General features: G+C 41.7%; 1 protein-coding gene across 5 annotated transcripts in view; it reads left to right on the top strand.

Annotated features, from left to right (window-relative positions):
• Positions 1-15,913, top strand: part of pms1 (PMS1 homolog 1, mismatch repair system component) — a 153,156-nt gene that overhangs the window by 94,541 nt on the left and 42,702 nt on the right. For 4 of the 5 annotated variants that reach the window (XM_070875861.1, XM_070875864.1, XM_070875865.1 and 1 more), the window contains 3 exons: positions 5,264-5,386; positions 6,808-6,954; positions 9,677-10,548. In XM_070875861.1, coding sequence (XP_070731962.1) covers positions 5,264-5,386; positions 6,808-6,954; positions 9,677-10,548 — 1,142 coding nt within the window. Of the gene's footprint in view, positions 1-5,263; positions 5,387-6,807; positions 6,955-9,676; positions 10,549-11,059; positions 11,146-15,913 lie in introns of those variants that run through there. The other variant, XM_070875866.1, reaches the window with a different exon arrangement.

The raw sequence follows: 15,913 nt of genomic DNA on the forward strand, positions 1-15,913 counted from the left end.
CCCACCATAAATTGTTCTCTTAAGCTGCCAATGCACATATACCTACACAGCAGTCCATTTGCACCCTGGCAGCTTGGAACGAAGGTTATTAGGAACTGACAAATGTGTTCTGACTGTAACATGGAACCTTCACTAATTGCTAAAATAGCTATGGAAACATTGCAGCCTGTCATTTTTTTTTTTAATTTGGTAATTATTTCCCCAAAAATATATTGGAGAATAATGAACAGTGACAAGTTACGTACAGACATCATTTAGGGAAAATATTTTCAATGGCTAACAGCATTTTTTTTAATCAATGTTGCACATACCTTAAAGATGATGCATTGTGAACAAATAATTTCTGGTTACGTTCTATGTCCTTATTAATTTTAAATGTCTTCAGTTGGACAATCTTAAATCCAACTGCAGTCCATTCCACTTAAATATGTAACTCTGCTCTTTAAGAGCCTAATTTCTCCCCAATTAATTTCAGTGAAAACATTTTTTTGTTACAAGTATAAATTTAAAATCTATGCGCTCATTCTCATCAATGTCAACGCTAATTTGTTTATTGTGTAGACTCCAATTAGTTCAAATATTGTTTGCTATTCTCTTCAGTGGTTTGAGACTGTAAATATAAAACTTAGCTTCCAGTGGTTTATGTTGGAATTTGTTAAAAAAAAGAGTACTCACCCCAACTGTGTAACTCAACCCGACTGTGTAACCTTTGACACTACCCTCTAACCTTTAGTACTGTCAATTTATACAATTTTTCCCCTAGGATTCGTTCAATAAAGTTCAACACTGCAGGATATTTTTGCTTTAAAGGTAGTAAGAAAGCTCTCAATAAAGTTCAACACTGCAGGATTTTTTTTAAATTAAGGAGAATTTGTGTAGTGAAGTTTAAAAGGCAAGGAGAAAGCTTGAGCAGAGTTTCTCGAGTTGGGTAGGTAACAGGAAAAATGGGCAGCCAACTCCACTGAATTCAGTACAAAAAAACTCAAAATTGCATCAAGTTAAACAAGCTCATCTCTCCAGTACACCCATGTGTCATTTCAGTATTGGATACATGCCAAAATTAGCTCATCGGTGCAACATTTTAATAAAATATTATTGCAAATTTTTCCAAAGATATAGAAACATAGAAAATAGGTGCAGGAGTCGGCCATTTGGCACTCCGAGCCTGCACCACCATTCAATATGATCATGGCTAATCAAGCAACTTCAGTACCCCACTCCTGCCTTCTCTCCATACCCCTTGATCTCTTTAGCCGTAAGGGCCACACCTAACTCCCTTTTGAATATATCCAACGAACTGGCCTCAACAACTTTCTGTAGTAGAGAATTCCACAGGTTCACAATTCTCTGAGTGACGAAGCTTCTCTTCATTTCGGTCCTAAATGGCTTACCTCTTATCCTTAGACTGTGACCCCTGGTTCTGGACTTCCCCAACATTGGCAACATTCTTCCTGCATCTGACCTGTCCAATCCCGTCAGAATTTTACATGTTTCTATGAGATCCCCTCTCATTCTTCTAAACTCTAGTGAATATAAGCCTAGTTGATCCAGTCTCTCCTCATATGTCAGTCCTGCCATCCTGGGAATCATTCTGGTGAACCTTTGCTGCATTCCCTCTATAGCAAGAATGTCCTTCCTCTGATTAGGAGACCAAAACTGTACGCAATATTCAAGGTGTGGCCTCACCAAGGTCCTGTTCAACTGTAGTAAGACCTCCCTGCTCCTATACTCAAATCCTCTTGCTATGAAGGCCAACATGCCATTTGCCTCCTTCACCGCCTGATGTACCTGTATGCTAACTTTCAATGACTGAAGTACCGTGGCACCTAGGTCTTGTTGCACCTCCCCTTTTACTAATCTGTCACCATTCAGATAATAATCTGCCTTCCTGTTTTTACCACCAAAGTGGATAGCCTCACATTTATCTACATTATACCACATCTGTCATATATTTGCCCACTCACCTAACCTGTCCAAGTCACCCTGCAACCTCTCTTAGCATCCTCCTCACAGCTCACACTGCCACCCAGCTTAGTGTTATCTGCAAACTTGGAGATATTACATTCAATTCCTTCGCCTAAATTATTAATGTATATTGTAAATAGCTGGGGTCCCAGGACTGAACCTTGCGGTACCCCACTAGTCACTGCCTGCCATTCTGAAAAGGACCCGTTTATTCCTACTCTTTGCTTCCTGTCTGCCAACCAGTTCTCTATCCACGTCAGTACTATGTGCTTTAATTTTGCATGCAAATCTCTTGTGTGGGACCTTGTCAAAAGCCTTTTGAAAGTCTAAATACATCACATCCACTGGCTCCCCCTTGTCTACTCTACTAGTTACATCCTCAAAGAATTCTAGAAGATTTGTCAAGCATGATTTCCCTTTCATAAATCCATGCTGACTTGGACCGATCCTCACTGCTTTCCAAATGCGTTGCTATTACATCTTTAATAATTGATTTCAACATTTTCCCCACCACCGATGTCAGGCCGACTGGTCTATAATTCCCTGTTTTCTCTCTCCCTCCTTTTTTTAAAAAGTGGTGTTACATTAGCTACCCTCCAGTCCATAGGAACTGATCCAGAGTCTATAGAATGTTGGAAAATGACCACCGGGTGCATCCACTATTTCTAGGGCCACTTCCTTAAGTACTCTGGGATGCAGACTATCAAGCCCTGGGGATTTATCGGCCTTCAATCCCATCAATTTTCCTAACATAATTTGCTGACCAATAAGGATTTCCTTTAGTTCCTCCTTCTCGCTAGACCCTCGGTCCCCTAGTATTTCCGGAAGGTTATTTGTGTCTTCCTTAGTGAAGACAGAACCAAAGTGTTTGTTCAATTGGTCTGCCGTTTCTTTGTTCCCCATTATAAATTCGCCTGATTCTGACTGTAAGGGTCCTACATTTGTCTTCACTAATCTTTTTCTCTTCACGTATCTCTAGAAGCTTTTGCAGTCAGTTTTTATGTTCCCTGCAAGCTTACTCTCATATTCTATTTTCCCCCTCCTAATTAAACCCTTTGTCCTCCTCTGCTGAATTCTAAATTTCTCCCAGTCCTCAGGTTTGATGCTTTTTTTGGCCACTTTATATGCCTCTTCCTTGGATTTAACACTATCCCTAATTTCCCTTGCAAGCCCCAATTTAATCACCTTCCCCGTTTTATTTTTACGCCAGACAGGGATGTTAAAATTATATAAAAATAAAGACCTACCAGCGGGTTTAACTGCACCGGAGACTTAATTTGCTGCCTACCCAACTGATTTTAATACCTGGGCCTCATTTAAATCCAGCTGGCCAGCTACACAGCAGTTCCAGGTAGAATGTTGGGGAGAAGTGGCAGGAAATCCTGCGGGCCAGATACTGTCCACCGATGGCATGTAGCGAGATCTGTTGCTGGGCTGGCACACAATTGGGGAGGGCATGAGGTCACGATTGGGTACTAAGCTTTCCTTGTGGGGCACAATGTTTGCAAGGACACGGGTTAAGCGTAGGTTTTTAAGAAGTGGGTGGTGACAGTAGATTTTAAAAGGAAGCGGACAGTATCCGAGGAGAAGGAACCATTGACAATATCAGCTCGCATGGGGGCCAGGAAGAAAACTTGGGTGGTCAGCAGTTAACCGGAATAGAGAGCAAGAGGCGGGTCTCAATAATAAGAAGAGCTCAGGGAGGGCATGAGTGGAGATAGGAGAGAAACTGGAGAAAGATGTTGATCTTCGCAACTGTCTTTAGTCATTGGCCAACCTGAAAGAGTGTGTTCACTTTGACCACCAAGCTGGTTGTCATGCAAATCCTTAAATATTCTCTATCTATTCTTACAACAGAAAACAAACTCATCATTTCAATCCTGCAGAACACTATCTTGACACGTGTTGGATTTTTGTAAAATTTATATTTTTATTGAACAAGTTTTGAAAACACTCCAGTGTTCATAACTGCTGCTGGTTATGTTTTGTGATTATTTGCTCCAGATTTATTGTAGAGTTCAGCAACTCAAACCAACTTGGTTGGTTGGCACTTGCTCGCAATGGCCCATCGAGTGCTTTTACTTGCCCAAATATCTAAGTAGGTTTATAACATGCCCAAGAATCGAACAGGCAACCCTTTTTTTAAATCCAAAATTGCAGATTGAGTGAACTTTTTTACTAGCTGTTTAGGTTTACATATAAAATAAGTATAAGGCAACTTATTTTAGTAACACCTTAATTTGCCATCTCTGTTTTTAAAGGAAATTCAATGACTATAGCAACCTGTAAAACAAAAATTAAGTGAAACATTCATTTTGTTTTTCCAACCAGAAGGAAAACAACATGTATAGAGTGTGAAGCCAGAGTGGCTCTCAAAGGGAAAGATGAAGAGGGAGGGGAGGCGGGGGGAGGGGGTGGAGGTCATTTTGAACAGAATCAGTTATGCAGGCCAGAAAATGACAGTCCAGCTGTTAGTTAAAAAAAATCTTTCACAGTGAATGCATCGGTCACATTGTAACCCATTGGTTCATAAAATCTAATTCATCACTTCTGACATGTTTTCTTGCTGACCTTGATGTTTATTCAGTAAATAGTGTTTGCTTGTACCCTTTGCCTTACATACATTCCAGCCTTCAGTCACATGGTGGAAAGATGTAGTAATTACTGCTAGATTAGATAATGTAAAATAGTACTGATTTGCACAATAAATAGAGTATTCATTTTCAGATGGTGTCGACATGCAGCAGAATAGTATTGGAGAAAACCTATTGAGATATATGTAGAGCAATAGTATCTTCATGGAAAATAACATTGTATTTCTTATCTGTAAAATTGAGTTATCAGTAATCTCTTAATTCTATAATATGATGCAAGCAACTATTTGCAAATATAGTAGCCAACAGTATTGCAGGATAGTTTAAATTACATGAGTACAATATTTTGACATTCTTCCTTTTTCCTTTGTGGAGTCTCTTTGCACAACATCTATTTTCTATTCAAGATGAGAAGCTGCAGGCCACTCTGAACGTAGCTACTGGGATGTACACGAGTGACCTGAGATGATTGGCCCTCTGAGTTTTTTGTTTACCTCCTCTAGAGAAGGGTCTAGGCCTTTGCTTCTGGGTCCCCAGGGTGGTACATTTGATTCAGGTAACTCACCATGGACAGTCACAGGGCCAAACCTGTGTTCTTTCACTCTATTGTAGAGTGAGTTGGAAACACCCTGTTGCCCTCCTAAACATTGTTGTGATAACATTGCATTGGTTAAGTTTGTGGATTTTTTTGCTGATATTTACAGATTTTCCTCAGTGGCTTTCTTCCCAAGCCAGGTTCTAATCTCTCTTCGACGAGTCTCACCAGCCCTGACAGAAGTTTCATCTCTGTTAATTCCAGACCTGTTCATCACAAGGAAATATTAAAGGTAGATGAATAACTTTACTGATGCTTGTTTATCTGTTTTTCTAGAATGCAGTAAATGTACTTTACAGTAAAGAAATGTTATTATCTTTATATAATTCAGTTCAAACAATCTTGTTTTATGTTGTGGTAGGGCATTACTACTTATATGATGAATCTTAGGATCAAATCATATCTTTTGTATTATTTCCATGACTTCTTACAGGGAGCAAAAGGACAGGCGTTGCCACGGTGATGGTTGACTCTTCTCAGTTATCATTGAGTTATTGTGATTTTTAGCCTGTCAAATATTGGCTTTATCCAACATTTACCTGAGCAAGAAGTAACCTACTGGATGCTGCAATAATTATTGTTTAGAATAACAATCGTAAAACTTAATACATTGGCTATGCATTACAAATAGGCATAAAAGCAAAATGTATTTGTATGCAGCATCTTACATTTTCTTGAAGCTGTGACATTCCCCTCCAATTTTGAAATTAATTGGCTGCAGTTTCTAAACTTATCTCTGAAGGCTACTGCAGTAGAAATCTGTTAGGTTGTGAAAAACAGTAACTCAGTCAGATGTGAGATTGCTCAAAATTTCTGCAACAGGTATTGCAGCTTCAATCTGGCTCCGGTAGAATTTAATTAGAAGATATTTTTTGTATTTCTGATAGGTGTATTTTCATAAATTATTGCACCTTACCATATAGAAAGAATAAAATGTTCACGCAGATAATGTAATCCAACACAAATTTTAGGATAAACTAATTGGATAATAAGAGGGAACTTGCATACCATGGATTCTATCATGGCAACAGTGATTTTTTTTTATATAGTCTTGCTTCATTTTGTACCAAAGCAGTTGATGGGATGGACAATACCTAGTTATACATGAATTATCTCATTCATTATTGGATCATTTTTAATTTAAAAGATACCTCATTTGAACCATTAAAGGCTACAATAAGACATTCATGCTGTAAATTTTCAATCATTATGAAATCTGTATCATCCATCCTGCAGTGATCTGATTGGGTTTTAACATTTAGGTGTAATAATCTGCAACCTATTAATAAATAGATTGTATGCAGTTTGTTTGCAAAGATGAAAAGACTGCTTCTTAAAACTGAGAATCCAACCTTCTTATCTTTATATTGCAGCATTATTATAATTAATGTTTTGGATGAAGAGGACCATTCTATAGTACACCTCTATTTTAATGAAAAGACAGATTTTGAATAATACTTCACTAAATTTGTAAGTAGGCTAAGTTAAGGGAAAAGTCAGCACTTTAAAATAAATAAAAATCTACTTCAGCTTAAAGATTTTCACTGCTTTTCTGCTAAATTAAAACCCTGTTGTAACTTTCTCAAAGGCAATCTCGCTTCGGAATGTCCTGTAAAGATCTTTTTCAAATATATTTTTGCTTTAATTTTGCAGTTGGTTCGACAATACTACAACTCTCAGTCCCAGAAGGATTCTTCACATATTCGTTATCCAATTTTCTTCTTGAATATCTTGGTTCCAGCTTCAGTTGTAGATGTAAATTTAACACCAGATAAAACCCAAATAATGCTTCAGGACAAGGTGAGACACACTTTAAAAATGTCTTTCTTATTGGGTTGGCATTAATACTTTAAATAATATGCCAACGAAGATGCTTATTATTGAAATAGAACTTGTAAAATATTTTTTTAACTAAATTGAGCATTGTCCATGTTCATCTGCCCAACAATGTCAATACCCAAACTATAATAAGTAATGACCTATGCAACTTTAACATTTGCATGTCATTGCGTTTTTAGTTCAGTATATTGTATAACACTTGTTGAGATCTTAACCTTTGCAAATAGCAGCAGGAGATTGGATTGCACCCAAATTTGGTCTGTAGAGGCAGGCGGCAGGACAACAGGAAATTGGTCCGCTGGCCTCATTTGTATATTATCAGCGAACTGTGGGTCAGAGGCAGCTTGCAGGGGGCAGTGGGGGAGGGGGGATGGCGAGATCGTCTGGCTCAGATGCCGGACAAGGCCACCAAGTCAGTCCAGAGGGACAAGGCACTTAGGAGGGAGGCAAGCGCAATTATACTGTGGAGCCTGCAAGAACACTCCTATTCCTTCTGGCTCCACATTCAGGTAAGTTAAAAAAAAAATGTTGTACTTGCCTTTTTGGTGGTAGCTTCTTTAAGGACCACTGGTTTGGCTGCATTAAATTGCACTAATACTGCATTAAAGAACAGTAAAACCATTCAGGTGAACATCTCTCATTCTAAAGTGGAACATAGGGTTGTGCCCACAGTCTCCATGGCAGCCAAGCTTCCACCAAAACTGCAAAGCATGAGAACATGGACTTCTGTTGTAAGAGCCCAGCTGCAGCATCTCTGGCGGTGTCCACACTCTTCAAGGTAGACTGCAGAGTTCTGATGCCATGCGAAATGACACCGCACAGGCTGGAATCAGACTCCTTTATACTTTTATGCACAGTGGTGAAACTCCTCGGCAAGACTTCCAATACATTGTATATATGCTTGAGAAGGAAGAAGATTCCTTCTCATTGCTGGGACCCTGATTTCCATATCCCTTTCTTCCTCAGCAGAGCTGAGTGAGGACTCATCCGTTCATGAGTTGTCTCCTGGGCTACCACTGCCACCCCTACCTTCCCTTATGCACCAGTGCTAGGTACATCACCACATGCTGACTGACACCTCTGTCTCCCTCTGTAAACCAGAGAAAAAGGACAAGATTTAGGATAGTATTGGGAGGTTGTATAGTTGCAGAAGACAGGCATCTCAATGTAATTTGATGTAGTCAAGCTGGCTGTGCGTTATTCCAGTGTTTAATGATGGGGTACAAATAATTGTCAGAGACCCTGTTCAGTGAAGTCCCTAGCCTCAAAATGCCCAATGGGGACAGCCCTGGCAGGCCCACAAATTTGCATGGTTCATTGCTTCAGCTCCATCAGAATCACGAGGTTAGCTGGTCCACCCCAGGTCTTGCTCCTCCCATGATTATTGTGCACCATTTTGTTCTGTAGAAAGAGAAAACGAGAGTAGTGAGTAGCTGCTGAAAAGGAATGCACATGTGTGGGACTTGTGCTGGTAGTCTGTATGCTGATAGAGAGAAGATGCAAGCTGATAGTGTTGAATGGGAAGCAAGTGTTAGGGGTGTAAAGTGAGGAAGGAGTCCTGAGAGAAATTGCTGATTCTGCAAAGTCCACCAAGTGCGAGGAGAATAATAGTGCTAATATCTAGTGTGAAAATAGCAAGGAAGAGGTGATTCTGTGTTTGGACTGATAATGAGAGATGGTTGGTGTGCTCTTGTACTGGTGGAGGAAGTGACAGAGGGAGGGGAATTGTTAAGTGGGGTTGTCAGGGAAGGACTGCTGCCGTGTGTTCTAGAGAGAGAGACAGAGAGCGAGAGAGGGATAAATACTCATCCTTGCTACTCTAATGGGATAATTGAAGCACTTCCTACACTGTTTCCAGCTCCTAGGAGCTGTCAACCTCTGCAATCTCTCTTCATGGCTGGTGGAGAATATGTTTGGCAACCCTCCTGGCAATGTTGGGGAATAGGAGTTCCCTCCGCGCCCTCAACTCTTCCAGAAGCACCTCTGGACAGGCTTCTGAGAACTTGAGCCTGCCTCCTCATTTCTAAGAAGATTCTTCTTCCACTTTCTTGCAAGCAAAGCAAGCCACAGAGGAATGTAACCTCATTTTAAGAGGTGCAGTCCTGCTTTAAATTGGCCTCTGGCTGACCCGCTGGAAATTTCAGCCTGGAAGTATGTGGGTTTCCCATTGAGTCAGGCAATTTGGTGGGAAACCCACTGGTGAGATTTTAATGGGGCTTTGGAGTTAAAATACCCCCAGCCTGTTTTTGGCTGCAACGGGTGAGTTTTGAACTGAAACTGAAAATTGACCCGGAGTTAAAATAGGGGCTGTTATGTATGGAGAAAGAGTCAGACTGAACACTGAGTCCAAAGTAAAGTGTGACTGTAATCTTTTATTACAGGTCTCCAGAGTGCCTCTCCAACCTGTGAGGCCTCCTTAAATACCTGTGCTCCCAAGGGATTGTGGGATCCCTTGGGACTCCAGGGGATGAGCCCTCTGGTGGCTGTACAGAGTAAATACAAGTTTACATATATAACAGATCCATGCATATTTGATAAGGAGATGTTTATCTTGCTTTTATTTTAATTTTCTGGAACAAATCAAAGCAGAATTTGTTTAAATAATATCACTGAACACTTTTCTTGAAGGAAAATTAAAACCGATGCTCTACTTAAAATGTTACAATATTTTTTCTGTTACCAGGAGGCCATCTTATTTGTGATTGAGAAGGTGTTGATTTCAGTTTATGGACAACTTCCCAGAAATGGAACTGATGTATCACACTCTGAATGTTTGAAAGAATCTGGACTTGTTCGCAACAGTGAGGCAAATAACTCTGGAATCTTAACGGCACCAGAAATTTCTCAAGTTGCAGACACGATAAATGCTTGTCCTAAAAACATCACTTTTTCTAATGACATTTCTCATGTGGCTGTTGATAAAAAGGAGAGCTTTGTTAGTAACATTGCTCAGACTGAGTCCCAAAAACACCCTCTTCCTTCTGAGAATACGCTGTCAATTACTGTCCCAGAATTTGATGTGGCATTTGCACTGGATTATGACCATATTCTATTAAAGAGTCAACCTGATATTAACCATGCAAAGTGTCTAGAAAATGCTAGTAATCCAACCCTGGCACCTGTGACATTAAATGAACAAATCTCAGTTGCGAAAGACTCTGCTGCACTAACTGCTGATGACTGGAGTATGGGGCATAGGATGAAAGATTCTACTGAACAGATATTTGAACCTGTAAAGCTCTTAGTACCCAGAGATATGGCAGTTCAAAAACAAATAACTTGTGATGAAAATAAATACCAGAGACCAACTGAAACTAACTCAACCAATGATCCAAATAAAAAATCTTCCAATGTTATGAAGGATAAAATTGGACAGATCACAATATATGACCTGATCAGCAATCGCACTGTCAGAAAATCTCTGTCAGCCTCTGCCCTTTTCATACAAGAAACTCGACCCAAACTGTTCGCTGAGAACCCAAGGGCTAATCTGCAAGATGTCAGCATGAAACTTGAAGAGATGTGGAAAAATCTGAATGAGGAGGAGAAAAAGAAGTAAGTTTCCAGATTAAACCTTTTGACCTCATAACCCAATAGTTTCCATTCTGTGTGACTCATTGGGTGCAGAGAGTAAATCCCATTACTTCTTGAAATATAAAGCGGAAAATTCTTTTTGGCATGTTAGAGATGCCATGCAAGCTGTATTGTTAAAATATATTGCATGCATCTTCTCCAGACTTCTGTAATTAATTGTTTTGCTATATGCCTTATATTTTCCATTCGCTTTTTCCTTTCAAACATATTTCTTTATAATGAAAAGTGATATAAATTTTCCAGATATATCATACTTTTGAGTTCATTTTTTGATTCTAAGTTTATAATCATTTGTTCTTTTGAAGAACACTGGCCTTACAGCAGTTGTTATGTCTCAGTGTTCATCAAACCAAATGTTGTTGCATGATAATGAAGTGATTCAAGTATTAATGAAATATTTGAGACAGCACTGCTTTGTTAATTTTGTATCAAACTAAAATAATTTTGTCTTCTATTACTACAACCTCTGTAGGAAGATGGGAAAAGGAACCTAAGGATAAATGCATTAAACTAAGGAAATGAAGAAAATGTTAAGTGAAGAAATGGAAGTTAAACATTGCAGAGTGTATAAGAATAAGCTAACAAGTATTCATGCTGGATTTAGTTTTTTAAAACTCTAAAATCTACTTCTCTTGTGACTCACTGGTTTTATGCGCTGCTGAACCATACAGAGCAAGAAGGTTCAAGATTTAATCCCTGATCTATGCAGAGTTTGTTAGTCTTGGCTGCAACAGCACTGGGAGCAATACAATTGGAGTCTGTATGCCTGCATGATGGGAAAAATAAGCAAAGGTCACCACTCTTGGGCCCCAAGTTTCCACATGATTTGCTCCTGATTTTTAGGAGCAACTGGTGTAGAACGGAGTATCTTAGAAATCGGAATTCTCCACATTTAGTTTGCTCCAGTTCTAGTCAGGTAGAACAGTTTCACTTTGGAACAGAATTTTCTTTTCAAAAGGGGGGCGTGTCCAGCCACTTACGCCTGATTTCAAAGTTTCGTGAGTGAAAACTTACTCCAAACTAACTTAGAATGGAGTAAGTGAAGATTTTTGTACGCTTGAAAAAACCTTGTCTACACTTTAGAAAATCAGGCATAGGTTACAAATTAGGCATAGGGAACGAGGTGGGGGGGGGAGGGGGGGAAGGGAAGTCATTAAATTCTACAATCAATCCTTAGTTATACTTATACAAATATTATACAAATAAATCCAACCTGAATAAAAATTTATAAGCAAAGAAAAGATTAAATAAACCATGTTCCTACCTGTGTGAAAGTGCTTCAGGCAGGCCTTTCATGTTGGAGACAGGCAGCGTCAGTGTCTCGACGGCAGTGGCAGCAAGCTTCGAGCTGAGCTGCAGTGCTTGAGGCAGGCCTTCATTCTCTTCGTGGCTGGCCGCGAAGAAGCAGCACCGGACGGACCCGAGGCCATTCGGCCATGAGATATCAGCGGCGTCAGTGGCTGGCCGGCAGCCGAAGAATCAGCGGACTGATGTGAGGCCATTCGGCCATGAGATAGCAGCGGCGTCAGTGGCTGGCCGGCAGCCGAAGAATCAATGCAGGACACACGCAGCTCATTAAGGTTCTTGAGGCCATTCGGCCACGCTTTAGGGGCGGCGTCAGTGGCTGGCCGGCAGCCAAAGATACAGCAGCAGCCTTCGAGCTGTGAGGGGGACTGAGGCCAGGAGAGGCAGCCACATCGACAGTTTTATATTTAAATTTGCAGAATGGGTGCTGCATTGTCAACACCACATATTATGCAATGGTTTGCCATCAATTCACTACATAGGAGAGAATTGATTAGAGCTCACCGCACCAGGAACGTCGTAGCCCATAGGTTGATGGGCAGGAGACCTTACCCACGTCGACAATATCGAACCAGGCGCTCGTACCTGGACATGAGCGAGGCTGATTGTGTGAAAAGGCTGCGTTTTCGCAGAGAAGTTGTCACTGAGATCTGTGATATGGTGAGAGCAGATTTGCAGCCCAGAAGCAGAAGGACAACTGCCTTGTCTGTTGAAGTGAAGGTCACGGCTGCACTTTATGCGCGAAGGAATGACTTCATCAATTTCCCAATGACCGCACAAGCGATCCATGAGAAGGCTGTGGGCTTCTTCAGGATTGCCGGCTTCCCAAAGGTACAGGGCTGCATTGATTCTACCCACATAGCCTTGCGAGCACCCGTGGAGGAATCTGAGCAGTACCGAAATAGGAAAGGTTTCCACTCTATCAATGTGCAGCTCGTGTGTGACGACAAGCAGCGCATCATGTCAGTCGATGCGAGATACCCTGGCAGCACCCACGATGCGTTCATCCTACGCGACAGCGTTCTATCTGACATGTTTGAGCAGCAGCCAGAAGGGCAGAGCTGGCTACTGGGAGACAAAGGGTACGGCCTGCCCACCTGGCTCATGACGTCCATACGCGTGACACGGACAGAAGCTGACCGTAAATACAACATGGCGCACATTGCGACGCACAGCATCATTGAAAGGACCATTGGCATATTGAAACAGCGATTCCGATGCCTGGACCATTCCGGACGACAGTTGCAATACTCTCCTCAGATTGTCGGTCACTTCACTGTTGTGTGCTGCATGCTTCATAACTTAGCCATCATGAGACAGCAGGAGCTGGTAGTGGAACCCGAAGACCGACTTGAGGGTCCAGTGCATGATGATAGTATTACGGAAGACCAGGATGTGGATGATAACGACAATCAGGAAAGCATGCAAGTGCCTGATGCCGCAGCACGAGGTCGGAGGAGGGCCGTCCATCGTGCCCCTTTAACGATTGCTCGAGACTTGCGCCAGCAGCTCATCCGTGAACGCTTCAACTACTGATGCCTGAGGGCTCTGCGATCACTTTTGCATATGGACATGTTTATTCTTTGCAGTTGTTCCTACGTTGTGTTGTGTTAATGGAACATGAAACAGTTTTAATGAAAAAATATTTTATTGAAAAGTTAACGTCACTCTAATAAAACATTTGTTGTATCAAACTATACTTTTTAATATGACTCTTGAAGATCACTTATAAACTTGTAAAGTTACAAAACACTTTCTATGTGAAAAATTTTACACTCTAAGATCACTTACACTTCAAGATCACTTTTTAGATGCAAAGTTAAATAATTTACAGAATGTGAGAGCATTTACACTATAAGATCACTTGAAAACCCTGAGATCACTTATATGTTGTAAAGTTACAAAACTTACAAAACAGTTTCATTGTGAAAAATCTTACACTCTGAAGAACACTTAAACTTCAGGATCACTTTTTAGGTGCAAAATTAAATAAGATACAAAAAAATGTGAGAGCATTTACAAAACTTACAAAACAATTTCAATTTGAAAAACGCTACTACAGCTACATCAAGAACAAGAACAAAAGCAGCAAAGAAAGGCTGCAACCATGTCTCATCCATATCTCAGTGAATGTTCACTTCCTCATGGGGGTGTCATTTGATTGGCTGGGCTGTGTGCCCTTATTGCAGCAGCTACCTCAACCAGGCCCTCCCTGACGGCCTGTGCCGGCACTTGCATGCCCTCCCTGATGGCCTGTGCCGTCGATTGCACTCCCTCGGACATTCCCTCCCTAAGTTCCCATGTCATTACTGCTATTTCTCCCGTCGGGACCGTCAACTCTTCATCTACTGCATTGACGCCACCGATGAGTGATCGGGTAAGCTCATTGGTCTCCATACCCAATGCCACAACCTGAGCCGCATCTGTTGCACGCTGCATCTCAGAAGAGCGTGTCTCCAATCTCCTTCTCCTCTGCCTGGGTCTGCCTTGTGGCACCACTACACTGGGAGGCGCGGGCACGGACGGTGGGATGCTCGGTGTTGCAAGCGGCACCACTACACAGGGAGGCGCAGGCTGGGACTGTGGGACGCTCTGTGTTCCAGACGGCAGAACTAGAGGGAGAGGCTCGGGCTGGAACGGTTGGACGCTCGGTGTTCCAGACGACAGCACTCTAGTGCAAGCCGTGGGCTGGGATGTTGGACGAATGGGTGTAAACTGCTCCATGATATCAGCAGCAACATTGGGACCCGAAGCGTCGGAATCAAAACCATAGTAGGTGGAACCAGAACCTATGCGAGAGGGAGGTGCAGGCTGGGACGGTAGTGCACTGACTGTAGAAAGCTGCATTATACCAGCAGCACCACTGGGACCCGCAACATCGGAAGCAAAACCATTGAAGGTGGAACCAAGACCTATGCTAGGGGTTGAAACTCTGATGCCCCTTGATGGGGGCTCATAAACATTAAATTGGAAGCTCTCCCCTGCAGACATTACAGTCATCGCTGCCATCATCCAGTCTGGATCGTCCGCAGCTGGTTGTACTGGTTCTTGTTCTGTACCCTCAGGATCCTCAGGGTTGGCAGCAGCAGCATCGTCATCATCATCATCATCATGTTCTGCAAAATACATCAGAACAGTCAAATGCTTAACAGCAAGGGAGGGGGCTGGGTGGGTGGCATGAGTACTCTCATACATAGCAGGGCTGCTGCGAAGAGCGCGCTGCGCCAAGCAGACATCGAATATCGGATTTTTTTTAGGCGCAGTTTTCGGCGCGATAAACAGGCGCCCAGCTCGGAGGTGCGCCGTTTTCGCCGCGGCACGAAACTTGGGGCCTTGATTGCTGTCCCATGACTACCCTGCTGGAGTATGTGTGTACATGTCAAATGCGAATACGATCGGGCTTGGCTGTGATGCCGCCACAGTTGAATAACCTACCAAGGCTTATGAAGTGTGGTCACTCGGGCAATGTACTAGAGAGTTACTGTTCCCCTCATCGTCCCACATAGAGCAGTACTAATTATATAGACTACCAAACATATGTCAGACAGAAATCTTCACATTAAGGTCCATTGACTACTGAAATCTGCACATTAAGATCCAGTGACTACTGAAATTTTAGTAACTAAAATTAAAAGGTACTTTTTCTTCACACAATTTAAAAAAATATATTTTCTCTTTTCTGAATCAACTTTTTTTTCTCTTTCTTACCCTCTCTTGTCCCCCCCCCCCCCCACACACACACACACAAAAAGAAAATTCTGGGTGTGGAAAGGCTTTCTAAATTCATAGTGCAAGTTGTACTCTGAATCACTCTATAACTCTGGACATCTTTGAGAGGGGCGCAGCTACAGTCAATAGATTAGGGTTTGAGGGAGATGTTGAATTCCAGATTTGGCCGATTTAGCATAGCATAGCCAAGATGATTTCCTCCAATGACATGATGCCATTCATGTCAGACTCAAAACTGCAACACCATCGTGAACAGTAATTTAAAAGTTAAATGAGTCAATTATTTGCAGTC

Source organism: Pristiophorus japonicus, chromosome 3 (assembly GCF_044704955.1).
Source record: "Pristiophorus japonicus isolate sPriJap1 chromosome 3, sPriJap1.hap1, whole genome shotgun sequence".
Classification (NCBI taxonomy): domain Eukaryota; kingdom Metazoa; phylum Chordata; class Chondrichthyes; family Pristiophoridae; genus Pristiophorus; species Pristiophorus japonicus.